Source organism: Tetrahymena thermophila (genome assembly GCF_000189635.1).
Source record: "Tetrahymena thermophila SB210 genomic scaffold scf_8254565, whole genome shotgun sequence".
In the NCBI taxonomy this organism is placed as follows: domain Eukaryota; phylum Ciliophora; class Oligohymenophorea; order Hymenostomatida; family Tetrahymenidae; genus Tetrahymena; species Tetrahymena thermophila.
In genome coordinates, this window is record NW_002476336.1 from 87,420 (window position 1) to 101,356 (window position 13,937).

At 21.7% G+C, this 13,937-nt stretch overlaps 6 protein-coding genes across 6 annotated transcripts; 3 read left to right on the forward strand and 3 right to left on the reverse strand. All coding sequences in view use genetic code 6, as the record gives it.

Moving 5' to 3' along the window:
• Nucleotides 1–331: 331 nt before the first annotated feature.
• Nucleotides 332–1,222, forward strand: TTHERM_00470660 (hypothetical protein; the record flags this gene model as incomplete). The annotated part of the gene is made up of 3 exons (XM_001032956.3): nt 332–643; nt 701–787; nt 851–1,222. The coding sequence occupies 3 exons, from the start codon at nt 332–334 to the stop codon at nt 1,220–1,222; spliced, it is 771 nt and encodes a 256-aa protein (XP_001032956.4).
• A 461-nt stretch (nt 1,223–1,683) lies between these two features.
• On the reverse strand, nt 1,684–3,921 carry TTHERM_00470670 (carboxy-terminus containing arginine-tRNA-protein transferase). The gene is made up of 2 exons (XM_001032957.2): nt 3,749–3,921; nt 1,684–3,702 (listed from the first exon to the last, which is right to left on the reverse strand). Exons 1-2 carry the CDS (start codon nt 3,898–3,900, stop codon nt 1,872–1,874), a joined length of 1,983 nt encoding a protein of 660 aa, XP_001032957.2. The 5' UTR covers nt 3,901–3,921; the 3' UTR covers nt 1,684–1,871.
• A 2,444-nt stretch (nt 3,922–6,365) lies between these two features.
• On the reverse strand, nt 6,366–6,769 carry TTHERM_00470680 (hypothetical protein; the record flags this gene model as incomplete). The annotated part of the gene is made up of 2 exons (XM_001032958.2): nt 6,366–6,379; nt 6,430–6,769. The coding sequence occupies 2 exons, from the start codon at nt 6,767–6,769 to the stop codon at nt 6,366–6,368; spliced, it is 354 nt and encodes a 117-aa protein (XP_001032958.2).
• A 536-nt stretch (nt 6,770–7,305) lies between these two features.
• Nucleotides 7,306–9,686, reverse strand: TTHERM_00470690 (hypothetical protein; the record flags this gene model as incomplete). The annotated part of the gene is made up of 9 exons (XM_001032959.3): nt 7,306–7,392; nt 7,448–7,603; nt 7,682–8,299; nt 8,352–8,444; nt 8,522–8,572; nt 8,646–8,850; nt 8,979–9,450; nt 9,520–9,624; nt 9,680–9,686. The coding sequence occupies 9 exons, from the start codon at nt 9,684–9,686 to the stop codon at nt 7,306–7,308; spliced, it is 1,794 nt and encodes a 597-aa protein (XP_001032959.2).
• A 506-nt stretch (nt 9,687–10,192) lies between these two features.
• Nucleotides 10,193–12,398, forward strand: TTHERM_00470700 (transmembrane protein, putative; the record flags this gene model as incomplete). Its single annotated transcript, XM_001032960.3, has 2 exons — nt 10,193–11,950; nt 12,114–12,398. The coding sequence occupies 2 exons, from the start codon at nt 10,193–10,195 to the stop codon at nt 12,396–12,398; spliced, it is 2,043 nt and encodes a 680-aa protein (XP_001032960.2).
• A 756-nt stretch (nt 12,399–13,154) lies between these two features.
• Nucleotides 13,155–13,556, forward strand: TTHERM_00470710 (acyl carrier protein; the record flags this gene model as incomplete). Its single annotated transcript, XM_001032961.3, has 1 exon — nt 13,155–13,556. The coding sequence occupies one exon, from the start codon at nt 13,155–13,157 to the stop codon at nt 13,554–13,556; it is 402 nt and encodes a 133-aa protein (XP_001032961.1).
• Nucleotides 13,557–13,937: the final 381 nt, after the last annotated feature.

A 13,937-nucleotide genomic window follows, 5' to 3' on the forward strand; every position in this document is an offset into this window, starting at 1 on the left:
AATATGTTTTTTACTTATTTATTTTTAAATTAAAATTATTTTTTTTTGTAAATATTTATTTTTAGTAAAAATTAAAAAATTATTTATTAATAAAAATGTATATTTTGAATGTTTTTTAATAAATCAATATTTATTGTAGCAATATAAATTTAATTTAATTTTAATGAATTACATATAATAGGTAGATTTACTTACAAGCCATTTATTAAAAAATTTTTATTTTTTTTCAATAAAATAAATGCTTGGTTGAAATTTCTTTAAAAATTATATTCATCAATTTGATTATTTAATTAATTAAAAATAGTTAAAGCTAGTTTTATTCTTACCTTAAATGAATACTTACTCAAATAGATAAAGTTAAGATGCGAAATAGATTGTTTAAGAAAAACAGAGCAGCTAAAAATTAGACTTGATGAGTCAGGAAGAATCTCTTTAAGGAGAGAATAAGGAATAAACCCATCAGTCTATTTAAATTGTACATGATCATATATCAGATTAATAAATAGAAAATTAATTAGAATCCTATGAAGTGATTTAATAATAGCATGTTGATGATTAAAGTTATATACAAAAAATGAATAAATAAGAATCTTTCGGTCCAAAAGGCAATAATGATAGCGGTTTATTTTTTATTACAAATCCAGTAATTCAGAGTTTCAAAGCTAAACATATTTATAAATACTTATTTTTTAATAAAAAGAATTTCAAAACCCCCTCTTAGCAAATGTCTGATGAACAATATAGCAAAATTCAAACAAACCCTGAATAATATTATGATAAATAAGTTGTAAAAATTTGGTTAATGTCAATAATTATTTTTAAGCATATTATGTATATATATTATGAAAAGGAAAAATTAAGTTCAATAAAATCTGAAATATTAAAGAACTAAGCTTAAATTCAAGAAGGCAATTCTTTGTTTAAGAGACTATAAATTTAATAAGAATCTGAAATATCAAAAGATACAAAATAAATAGAAATATCGATTGAATAATTTATAAAAAAATTGACTGCGAACTTGTAAGAATAGGATTAAGAAATGAGATACATCTAAAAATAAATTGATCAGTAAACTATAGAAAATTAGCCAATAATTAGATGTTTGTAAAGCTTTGAAAATAGAGTATTTAGAATGGAAAAGGAAATAGGTTTGGTTCCTGAAACATAATTTTCTCCTGAAGATGTGAAGTAGTAAAATTTAAATAAAATGGTATTTTAATGAAAAAATTCGATTTTAGCTTTATTTAAACAAAAGACATACTAAAAAATCTATAAAAAATTCTCTTTTTTTAAATTTATTTTATAAATATAGTAGTAATGAATTAACTAATAATCCTTAAATTGATTTATTAATAATTAAAATTATAGTATTTATATATATATACTTTATAAAATGTATTTTTATCTTAATTTTTAATTTATTTTTCACTTAAATCATTTTAATTTAACTTATTGAATTGCTCAATTAGCCTTAGAAAATAATTTAAAATAACTTAACTAATATTATTTATATTTTATAGCATTAATTTTATTTATTAGTACTTTTCAATTTTCAAAATTTTAGTCTATAAGATTTTTCTTATTTCAATTTATTTTAATGAGTAAAATAAACAAATGCTAAATCTAAATCATTGATTTAAAGTTTTATTTATTTTTTTAAAATTAATTTTTTGATTGAAAAATATTGATGATTGATTGGTGAACTGTATTGAAGAAATGCATATAAATTATATACATATATGTTTATTTTTATTTTATTAGTTTTTGATAATGAATATGAAAATTTATTATAAAATAACTATTTTTTTTTAACTAATAAATTTATTGAGATTTTTATTAATATTTTAAGCATTTAAATAATATGGTTTGTTTCAATAACCGAAAGTAAGAGAGTTAAATATTTTCTTACCCATAGCTTATAGAAGGCAAGCTAAATTAATTAATATTTAAGGTTAACTTTCAGGTATAAGATCTTGGATCATTAAATATCTTTCGTTTATATACATCATAAAGTTTTCATATAAGTATTGTTCTATATTCATATCTGAAAAATCATGATCCTCTTATATAGATTCTTCTTTAGATGCTAAACGAGGATTATCTGCTGGGTTTTCATAAAGTTACTTTTTCATTTCTAATGTTAAATCAACCCATTTACAAGTTTCTGGACATAATATTTGCTACTTCTAAAAGTCAGCCTTGTAATTCATCTTTGTTGTTCTTGGGATGAATTAAACAAAATTAAAATATAAAAATTATGGAAAGAATTTTTGCATTCTTTTGACATATTCGATTTCAATCAATGCACTATTTATACCTAGTTTAAAAGATTGCTTTAATTCTGGTTTGTAGAAAAAGTACTGGCTCATGAACATTTCTGGGAGTATATCTACATGAGAAACTGCTATTATTTCACCTTTAAGTTTATACTTAAAAAAGAAAGTTCCTGTATATAGCTGCATATTTGAATTTACTTTGCTTTATATTATTTATGGCTCTATTATTTAAATACATTTATCGTTTATAAACTTTTAAACTGACTGTGGTTCTCTTTGATGAACACTTTTAAAATAGTCGCAATGGATTTAGTAAATTTCTTAATCAAATTAATTTTCCTCCAAACTAATTTCTAAATCTCCTATTTTTATATATTTAGGGGAAAACTCATCAAAGACTATTGAACCATCTTCATTAACATACTTTTACATTTCATTTTTAGGAATTAGCTATTTTTTCTCATTTACTTATTTCATTTATTTTTATTGTCCATTCTCATTTTTTTAACCAATAGACTTGATATTTTATTAAAGCTATTCCTTTTCCTTATTCTTTTTGAGTAATTATTCATTTTGATTCTCTTTTAATTTAAAAAGTATCAACTTTTAAACTGGGTGAATAGAATAAGCATATTCACTGCACTCTTTATGTAGAAAATCTAAAACTTAATTCTGATATTTTTCTATAAGCTTATCAACTGATTCTAGAGCTTCTTTATTTTGAATATATATTATTTAAAGTACATTACTATAATAGTCAGATTCTTTTGACTTGCCTTGTGTTAAGAATACTTTAAAGTCATAGTCTACTTTTTTAAAGCCTTTTTCTTCGCCAATAAATAATTTTAAGACCAATTAGTTTAAAAGATCTTTGATTTGCTTGATTTAATAATTTTATTTCTGATTTTCTTGTATATTTGCATGCTCATTTTTTGATTCTTTACCTTTATTTTTATTATCTAGATTATGGCTATTTGATTTGTTTTTAAGAGAATCATCAATATCATTATTATTTATATTTTTTTTGCTTATTTATTATTTTATTTCATTATGCATAATTGATGCAAATTTTTAGAATGTCTTCTTTTAATGATGACTGATTTAAAATTACAACACGTTCATTCTTATTGCATACTCTTTACAACATGAAAGGTAAGGATTCTATTTCCAAAAATATTTTCCTGATCTAAAAAACCCTTTATTAGATAATTCCATATAAATATCTGGTAAAAGTAGGTTCGCTTCAAACCCACAATGATATTTCGAGTCATATAATCCACAATATTTGCAAGCAGTATTTTATCCATTTGAAAGTTCTTAGTGAATCCTTCTAACATCTATGATATATCTATTTTAATTTTCTATTTAGTTTGGCTACATTTTTAACTTTTTTTTGAATTCTTTTATTTTTTATTCCTTTTGAATACTTAAATTAAAAAAATATCAGAAATTTGTTTATCTTGAATAATTACTTTATTCTATTGCTCAGCTATCTTTCTGATAAAATTTTTAAATTCTATTGTTGGCTGTTCTCTGTTATCCCTTTCATGATATTTACTACTTGAATAAACAAAAGCTTCAAACAACATATTTGTTCAGATTATGATTTTTGGCAACTTTTCATTTTTGTAAAATTAATTGAAGGTATTTTATTTTTATTCTTTACAAATAATAAAAAATAATAATTCAGTCTATAAGAAATATAACAATATGATTATAGATCGTTCGCAAAATACAGATTTATGGGTAAATATTAGCCATAAACAAAAATCAATTCAAATAAATTAAAAAAAATTAGTGATCTTCTAGTACAATTTTTATCTAATGGTAAAAACCCACTATTTTTTAACTAAAAAAGTTAATATTTTTATAAAAAATAATAAAAATCAGGTGTTGGTTTACAATCTTTGAATTTATAAAATATTTAGAGTAAAAACGTAAATACAATTAGAGATAACTAAAATTTTAATAATTATAAAAATTCATCTGTATTTTTTTGATATACAAATTTCTTGAGTAGCTATTGTAGATATTTTTTGAAGTAAAAATAAAGTAATTATTATTTAAAGATACCCAACTATTAATTCAAAAAAAATTTGTTTCATTAAACTTCTCTCAAAAAAAATAAAAAAATCATTTATACATAATAAAATTATTAACTTTTTCAATAATAAATAACATAAAAATATCAATAATAAGTGAATTAAATATTATGAAATGCTGATTTGAGCAGTTAATGTTTCTTAAAAAATTGAAAACTAATAAATTTAAATATAAAGTAGATATTAATTTAATATAACTCGTTTATATTCTAAATCATTTTTTAAAGATTTAAAATATAATTTTTGTTATTTTTAAATATTAATTTAAAATTTACTAAGCAAATAAAAATAATAAATATTAATTGAAAAAGACATTTAAAATGTCTCATACTTTGATACTTTGAAATATTAGATGTTTGAAACCACTCAAAAATCAGATAATCCATAAAGACCACACAAATTATGGAAATAAAATGTATAATATTTGATTTATTAAATATTAATTTTATTAGAAATTTTCATGTTGTTAACATTTATATATTTTATATTTTTACATGCTGTAGGAAGTAATCCAGCTTTGAATATATAAATTAACTTAATTAGTTAGTATTTTATAATTTTTAAAGAAGTTTAAAAATAGCTGTTTCTGAATTATAATTTTGATTTACTGTTTAATTATGAATTATAATTATCAATTTAAAACAGCTATAATTTACAATACTATTGATAAATATTTAGAAAATTTATTTAATTGCATTTTATTTATAGATTTTAAAATTTTTATCAAATTAAAGTTAATTCTAATACATTATTATATGGTAAATATATAAATGATATAATAGCATAAAGAAATATATTAAATATGCAATTTATTTTTGAATGTAAATTTTGATGATTGATTAAAATAAATGTAAATGCTTGCAATAAATTTGAAATGAAGATAAATACAAATATATACAAAAATATATAGCAAACCAACTAATAAAATAATATTTGGTTTAAATTTTAAATATTTAAAACTAAAATTAAGCTTTATTATTGCTTTATAAATTTATTTTTTTTTTTAAAATAAACTATTTTCATATTTTAAATTAATTTTTTACTCAATTAGTAGATAGTTGCTAGTGATTCTATAATAGATAAATGAATTACTCAGATTTTTGTTTAAGAAAATATTTATTTAATATGTTTTTATATAAATTGTTTAACTTCTTATTAAGTTCTTAGACTGCATGTTTAGTGATAGTTTATGTTAAAATTAGATTTTATTTTACGTAGCTACTTAATTTTTTCTCCAAAAATTAAAGAATATTTACTTTAATTAGATTTTTCGTAGCATTTCTCGTTAATTTATTTAATCATAAAGGCATATATAAGCTTACTTTAGTTTATTTGCAAACTTTATTTTGAAGAATCAGCTTAAATTTTGAAGCGCTTTTTTCTTATATTTTTATTTATTTTAAAGACTTCCTTACTAATTTAACTATCGTTTAGAAATATCTACTTTTCTTGATATACTTAATTTAAGTTTATAAAATTATCAAGCTATGATAATTCTGACTAGCTACTGGTTAAAGAATCTGAAGCAGATGACGAATCTTTGTTAAACTTATTATTATTATTAATTTAACCTACATAGTGTAAAATATAAGGAGTTTCTATAAATAAATTGGATTTTTCTGAAAAAAGCTTTTCTTTAATAATTACTTTCTACGAATCATATTATGATATATGATTCTAAAAAGTGTTTTCCCTTTTCTTTTAAAAACTTTAACTATTTCTTATTTATTTATAATTTATATCTGATAGCTCATCAAAATCTTCATATTAACTCTATAAAGATTATAAAGATGATAAAAAATCTGAATAGCTATAGCTTAAATCTTAATAGGAGTTTGATTATTAAAGTATACTTGAATATTCAGAAATGTTAAATTTATCAATTTATTTTAGAATAATTTATTCGTCATGTAAAAAGTTGGAAAAACTTTAATGAAGATCTTCGTTAATCATTTAGTTTTAAGAGTCATATCTATAAGAGTTTATGTCAAATAATAATGTCTAATTTTTATAAAAATTTTCATGAGATAAACTTGAATTACAACTAATACATTTCTCATAGGTATAAAGGTTATGTTCACTATTTTAATTTTATGGATATAGTAGTTCTTTTTGTTATTTTTATAATGATACACTGTAGTCATTTTAATCAGGTTATACTTGATGATTTTATTATATAATTTAAGCATTCTTGAAATCAATATTTGCATTATCATTTATAGATTAAAATCTTTGATATCCCATTTTAGAATTCTCTATTGAGTTTGAATTCTCAGGAGTATCATTTTGCTTAGCTTTGTCATTTTAAATCTTCTTTTTAATGAATTCATGATCATAAAAATCTTCTTAGGAATACAGAGACTCATTAGAGAAATCTCTGTTAAATCTCATGCTTGATATTTTAGGATTAAATAATAGTTTATAGATTATTAAATATCTATCTAGATATGGTTATTTATACTTTGGCTTTTTTTCTTAATAAATATATAAGTAGAAAGTAAAATCTTAAGAAAATAAGAATAAAACAAAATATATTTTTTTTAGAAAAAACAAAATTAAAAATATTTTAATAAAATAACAATAAACTATTTTCGAAATATAAAAATGATAATATAAATTATTTATTTTTTGAAGAAATTTATTGAAAATTTGCTTTTATAATAAAAACACAACATGAAAATTTAAATCTTTTGGTGAAATAATTTTCACTAAAACAAATACTTTCATTAAATACTTATAAATAAATTACTAAGAAACAACTTTTTTTTAAATATCTTTTATTTGAAATATTTAATTATACCTATTTATGATCTTCATTTATTGTGTTTATTAAAATATAAATAATTAAAAATATTTATATGCAGTTTATAGGTAAATAATTAATTAATTAAATTTTCAATGCATCCTTAAATTCTTTTAATAGATTTTCACTTTTTTTGCTAGTTCAAGTCATCGATTTTACTTCTTAGCTTGGCATTTTATAATGATAATTCTTTAATTATTTTTGCTGATTCCTAAATTATAATTAGAATAATTTTGTAATATGTTTTTTCATATTGAATATATTACTTTATCGTTAAGTTTTGAATCATAAAAATCTTCTCTTTCTTTTTTTAAAGCCCTCACCATTTCCTCCAGTTTTTATATTTTTTAATGAGCTTCGTCATTACCTAAGTTAGAACTTTATACTACTTTCTAAACTTACTGCTTATCACTTTTAATTTTCTATTAGATAAAAATATATAAATACTTATATTTAGTTAATCAACTCTATTGTGAATTTATTAATTGTTTCTAAATTACTTCTGATATAAGTTCACTTATCATTCTTTCTTTTTACTCTAGCTCATTTTTCATGTATTTCATGTCTTGACGAAGTCTCGACATTTCATCATCACTTGCTTTTAACTTTTTCTCATTTTCTTCATCTGTGTTATTTGTATACACTCTCTAATAAACAACTTTATTTATTACTTCAGGCTCTTTTTTTCTTAACTTATCTATTTCTTATTTAAGAGCAGATATATATTTGTTATCGTTGTCACTTTTATCGAGTAATATTTTCTTATTATTATCATATTCGTTTCTTATTTCTTTTATTTCTTTCTCAAGTATATTTTTTCTTGCAGTCACTGCTTTTAGTTTAGAGCCAATTAACTCATTTTCTTGTTTTATTTTATCAAATTATTGTTTTAACTCTTCTTATTCTTTTCTTCTTTCTGATGCTGCTTGGCCTCCTAAACTATTTCCTCTGTGGCTTTAGCCAGTAAGTCCTAATCCTGCACTGCTAAATCCACTCATATCACTGTTAATGGAAGTATGGCTTATATTACCTATTTTTTATTATAAATCTCTAACTTTAGCTTTCAGTTTTTCTATTTGCTAAGCTCTTCCTTTCCATCCATTCTCTTCTAGTAAAATCTTTTGTAATATTTATTAATTAATGCCTTGTTAAATGAAAATAATAAAATACTTTATCTATATTCACATTCTCTCCAACTTCTCTAGTAATAACTCTCAAGGCTTTATTTAATTCATTTTTTAAGTTATTATTCTAAACTCTAAACTAATAAGTAAGTACAATAAATAGTTAGTTAGTTTGTTAAAATTTGATTTACATAAAGAAATTAAAATAATAAATACTTCTTGTAATTTTTTATCAGTCTTTTAAAATTTCTCCTTGTAATCTTCAGTCTATATAATATTTAAAATTAAATTAAAATGATTTTTTTTTTCAATTATTATAAAATAAATAAATAAATATTACATCAGCACTATTCATAACACTATTTTCTTTCAAAGTAGTTTTTGTAGTTTTAGCTGAATATACTGAATCTGAATGCGACTTTACGGATATAGCATCATTATTATTCCCATTATTTCCTTAGTCTCCAAGTCTACCTTATTTATATTGTAAAAACTCTTCATGGTCCTTTATCATTTAATTCAATTGTGACTCCAGTTTTATTCTCCTAAAATAATTTTAAAGAATTTTTACTATCATACTTTAAGCAAAATAGAATGATAATTGAATAAAACCCACAAAAAAAGGGGATATTAATAAATTGTAAATATTCTATAAATTAAAATATCTTCTTACATAGCCTTTTCTTTTTCATATTATATATTCAGATTTCTGTTTCTTTATAAAAGTTCTTTTAACTTTTTTTCCTTGAAACCATCATTATTTGACTTCAAAATTTCTTCTAGTATTTCATCTTGCTTTTGCTTTTCTTTGTCTCTTGACTATGCATACTGCTACTACATTATCTATAATTTATTTGGAGTAGGAGGCTTTTTTGCTAAAGAAGAACCTTATTCCTTCCCCAATTTACCTTTTTATATCAATTCCTCATACAAAGAATCAGCATCCTATTTAATTTTAATTTAGTTAGCCTTTATATTATTAGCAATTTCTTAGGTATCTTCTTCCTCACTTTCATCACTAGAAACAGCATTTTCATGCATATACACTTCTTATTTCTACTATTACTTTGCTTTTAGCTAATTTTAATACTCCTGCTTTCTTTTTTACTGTGAGAGTTTCTTTTCAAATATCTCTAAATCAACACCTTTATTTTTCGTTTAAAATAATATAATAATTGATCATTAAATTAGCTATGCTATAGTGTGTTAATTACTCTATCTCATTAAATCATCGTCATCCTGGTCATTAATTTCAGACTATTCGCCATCAGGATTAAATGACCTTTCTATTTCCTCCTGCATTAACTTATCTAATTCCTCTATTATTATAATTTAATTCTTTATACCTAAATAAGCTTGAGAAAAAAAGTTTACACTCCATTTGTTAATTTAAAATTTCCTTTAAATTTTAAGTGATTAAATTTAGTGTTGTATATTTAATATTTTGGAAAAAATTTTAATTACTTTTAAGTTAATTTCTAAATTTTAAACAAATATATTTAAATATTTGAAGTTGTAAAATGTTATTAGAAGTTTTAATAGGAAACAAAATACAAGTAGCATGATAAATGTTTTATATACTTTTTTTAAATAAAAGGGCAATATCTTTTTTTTATGCAAAATTTTTACTATTATAATTTATATTTAAACTTAAATCAATTTTTAAGATAGAAATTCAAAAAAATATTGCATTTTTTATAAGAAATAAATCCTTAAACTAATTTTTCTTACATTTGTTTCTTCTTTATAAACAATATTATATTTAGTTATTAGAGTTATTCTAAAAGAGAGGAAAAATTTAATGCAATTTTCTTTATTATTTATCAAAAGTAAACAGTTTATTTAAAATAAAAACCAAAGATAAAGCTTGAAAATAAATAATACATTATGAGCTCAGAAAAGGAAAGCAAGTAGAATTAGGAAGAAACTCTTGATCAAGAAAACTAGCAATTAAATATTTAATAAAATCAGGCCTAATCAAATGAACATATACAGTTGCCAGAGACTAATATAGAATAACATGTGAATGAAAACTCTTTAAAGTTCATTCGGGATTAAGAAGAAGAAGAAGAAAAAAATTCTAGCAAAAATTATAACATAAATTTAGATAAAAATAGCTCAAATTAAGACAAGAGCAAAGATTAAGATTATTAGGATTTCAACGAAGTAGATTATGAAGATTTAGATGTTGATGAGGAGGAAAGAAAAGAAAATTCTTCTACTTAGAATTCTATAAATTAAGAAGGTCCTTCAATAAAAACAATCCCAAGTTTATTTCCAAATACAAACATTATGCATATACGTGATCAAAATCAAGGCTATGAATTTAATAAACCTTTTGAAGATATAAATGAATTGATAAATTAATTAAAAACAAAGCAAAAATTCCAAAAATGGAGTCATGATTTTGAAGAAATAATTTAATAGCTAAACTAATCTAAAAGATTATTAACAGATTTATAATAACCAACATAAGATAGAACACTGAGAGAGAGTAATTTGGATTACGTTCTCGAACAATTAACTATTATTCGCAGTTAGTTTGATGAAGTAAGTTATGAGACAAACAATCTTCCTGATGAAGGTGATATTGATAAAAATAATTTAACTAGCATAGATGAGCTCTTAAACAAAATAACATAAATCGTAATTAAATATTAGCAGTAGCGTATTAATCAAATGAACACATTTTTAGCAAGTGCTCCTATTAATAATCCCTTAAATTAAAACATGTCAAATTAACAACAATAATAACCTGGCTAATCAAATTCGCAAAACAATAATGGAAATATTAATAGAGTTTAAAATAATATTGCTAACTAGTCAAGTAATGTTTAAAATAACAATTAGAATAATATTCCAAATAATAATAATAACTAAAATTTAATAAATTAGCAGTAATAATAGCAGCAAGGCTAAAGACAAAATATAGGTTAGTAATAAGATATAAGAGTTGTAAGAACATATTCAATGAGTTTAGATTTGTAGATATTTTAATAGATGGTTGATGGGTTTTAGAAAATGATAAACCATTTTGATATAATTTTAAAGTCTTTAATTATTTTATCAAGTGCATTTATGATGATTTCTTTTTACTCTATATAGTAACAGCTAATTTTAAAGCCATGTGATGATTAGTTTGTTACATTCATGAAGTGGTTGATTAACTAAGTAACTATCAGTGGTGCGAATTCTAAAGTATTTGTTCTTAATGCAATTATTCTATCATCATTTTCAATCATATTTTTTTGGCGCTAGTTATGGAAAGTAAAAGTAGGGCCCTTTACCCACGAGCAAAAAGTAAGAGTCAAAGAAAATCTATTTCGTTTTTGCATTTTTAAACACTTGATCCTAATGAAAATTCTTGATGAGAGAATATGGAGCTGCAGTTTTGATATTTTTGTAATTTGTGTAATATATATGCAAGCTGATATTTCAAGATTTTTCTCTGAAATAATTGAATTAACAATCAAAAGTATTCTCAGTAGTATGAGCGAAGAATATGAGCAAGAAATTAAAAAAATTTAAAGCATAAAAAAATTCAATACACTTTTAACTCTATTTAATTTAAGCACATTAATAATATGTTTGATAGTCTTTTCTTCAATACCTAAGCTAGTATTATTGAGACTCTTATTTGGATTGGTAATTGCATTCATTTGGAATATAAGAAGCTAATTAATATGTTCAAGATTGATTAATTAAAATGGAATTTAGTATTATGTTAATTTTAATTCTGATATCATACAAGAGCCAACCCTCTAAATTGAATAATAAACAAATTTTATACTCTATAATCTAAAGTTAGGGTACCTTTTTTATCAAATTATCCTTTATTTTTAATCTAATATCTAAATTTGGTGGTCTGTGTTTATCTTCTACTATTTCATCTTTAGCATCCCTTAAACTCTTCGAAAAATTGCTTAAGTTGTTTAAAGCCAAAGAAACACGTCTTATTTCCAAAAGAATATAGATGAGATATTTCCTAAATTAGAAATTAATGAAAATAACAAAGATGATTTTTGTACCATCTGCCACGATTAGTTGTTAGTTGGTAGAAGGCTTAAAGATTGTTCACATGCTTTCCATTTGAAATGCTTATTCTAGTGGATTAAAACTTAACCCTAACCTAGATGTCCTAATTGCAGAGTTGAAATAAGAAATGCTAGTTAAATTAGTTAAGTTTTTCATCCTCAACCTTAAAATTTATAAAATAATGCTAATTAGGCATTTAATGTAGGTGGCTAGTTTACCTTTTAATAATTTAATTTAAACTAAGGATTAAATGCAGACATTAATATTCAATAAGTAAATCCCTAAAACTTACAAATTTGAATCATTATAAAATATTATTCTACTCAACTTGAGTTTTATATTGATTGTATAATTTTATCACTTTTAAATTAACAAAATTATCAAACAAATAAATTAAATAATTCACATTAGTAAATTGAAAAAAATATACAAAATGAACAATATTTATTCTAAAATGTGTAAAACAAACAAACAAACATTGATAAAAAAGGTTTTATAATTAAAAAACATTTTTAATTTATTGTAATCAATAAATTTTCTTGTGTGTTTTGATAAGTTTTTAGGTTTTATGTGAACTATTTTTAATATTGTTAAATAAAGTTACCTTTGCAGTTTATAGGAATCATTTGAAATGAACATTAAATAAACACTCTATATGAATCAAGATTATTAGTAAAAGAATCTATTTATTTATTGTATGTACATGATTATTTTTCTTAAAAAAATAAGATAAAATACCAAAAAGAGATATTATGTTTTACATGAAAATTTATTAATTAACCTGCAATTAAAACAAAATTAAAAAGCAAGATAGATGTTCGGACTTACCAAGAATTTATTAAAGTTTGCTTAATAAGCAAATAAGATGAATAGCATATTAAATAAGACTAACACTCTCTAATGGGCAAGCGTTTATAATTATGCTCCTCAAAAGGTTGTTTTAAGAAATGAAAAAAGCGGATATTATGCCAATCCTGATGATGTTGCTAGAAGATTGATTAGATTAATTTCTTTACACGATAAAGTTCAAAACCCAAGCGCAATTACATTAAAATCTACTTGGAGTGAAATTGGTGTTGATCCTTTAAGCTATGTTGAAATCATGCTTGAAGCAGAAAACGAATTTTACATTGAATTAGCTGATGAAGACCTCGAAAGATTCAGAACAGTAGAAGATGCTGTTGAATTCATTGCTCGCAACTTCTTCACAAATTGAGAATGATATTAAGAAAGATATTATTACTCATTTATTTGATATGAATGTTTAAAATTAAAAGGTTAATAAATGAATAAAAGATGTATATTCTTGCATAGCTAATACAGTTTACGTTCTTATTATTCACCTTTTTCATTGTGTAGCATACTATCTTAATTACTTACATCTTCAACTCATTTTTTACAAATCTCAAAAGATTTTTAATAAACAAATATTTTTTTGTCTTTGATCTGCATATTATAAATTAGATAAATTGAAAGATAGATAGATACTAACTAACTAATAATACAAATTTCATTATTTTATAGCTTCTAATATGAATTTGCAAATAAAATAAAAGCAATAAATTTTTATGGTATTTTATATTTAAAAAATAATATT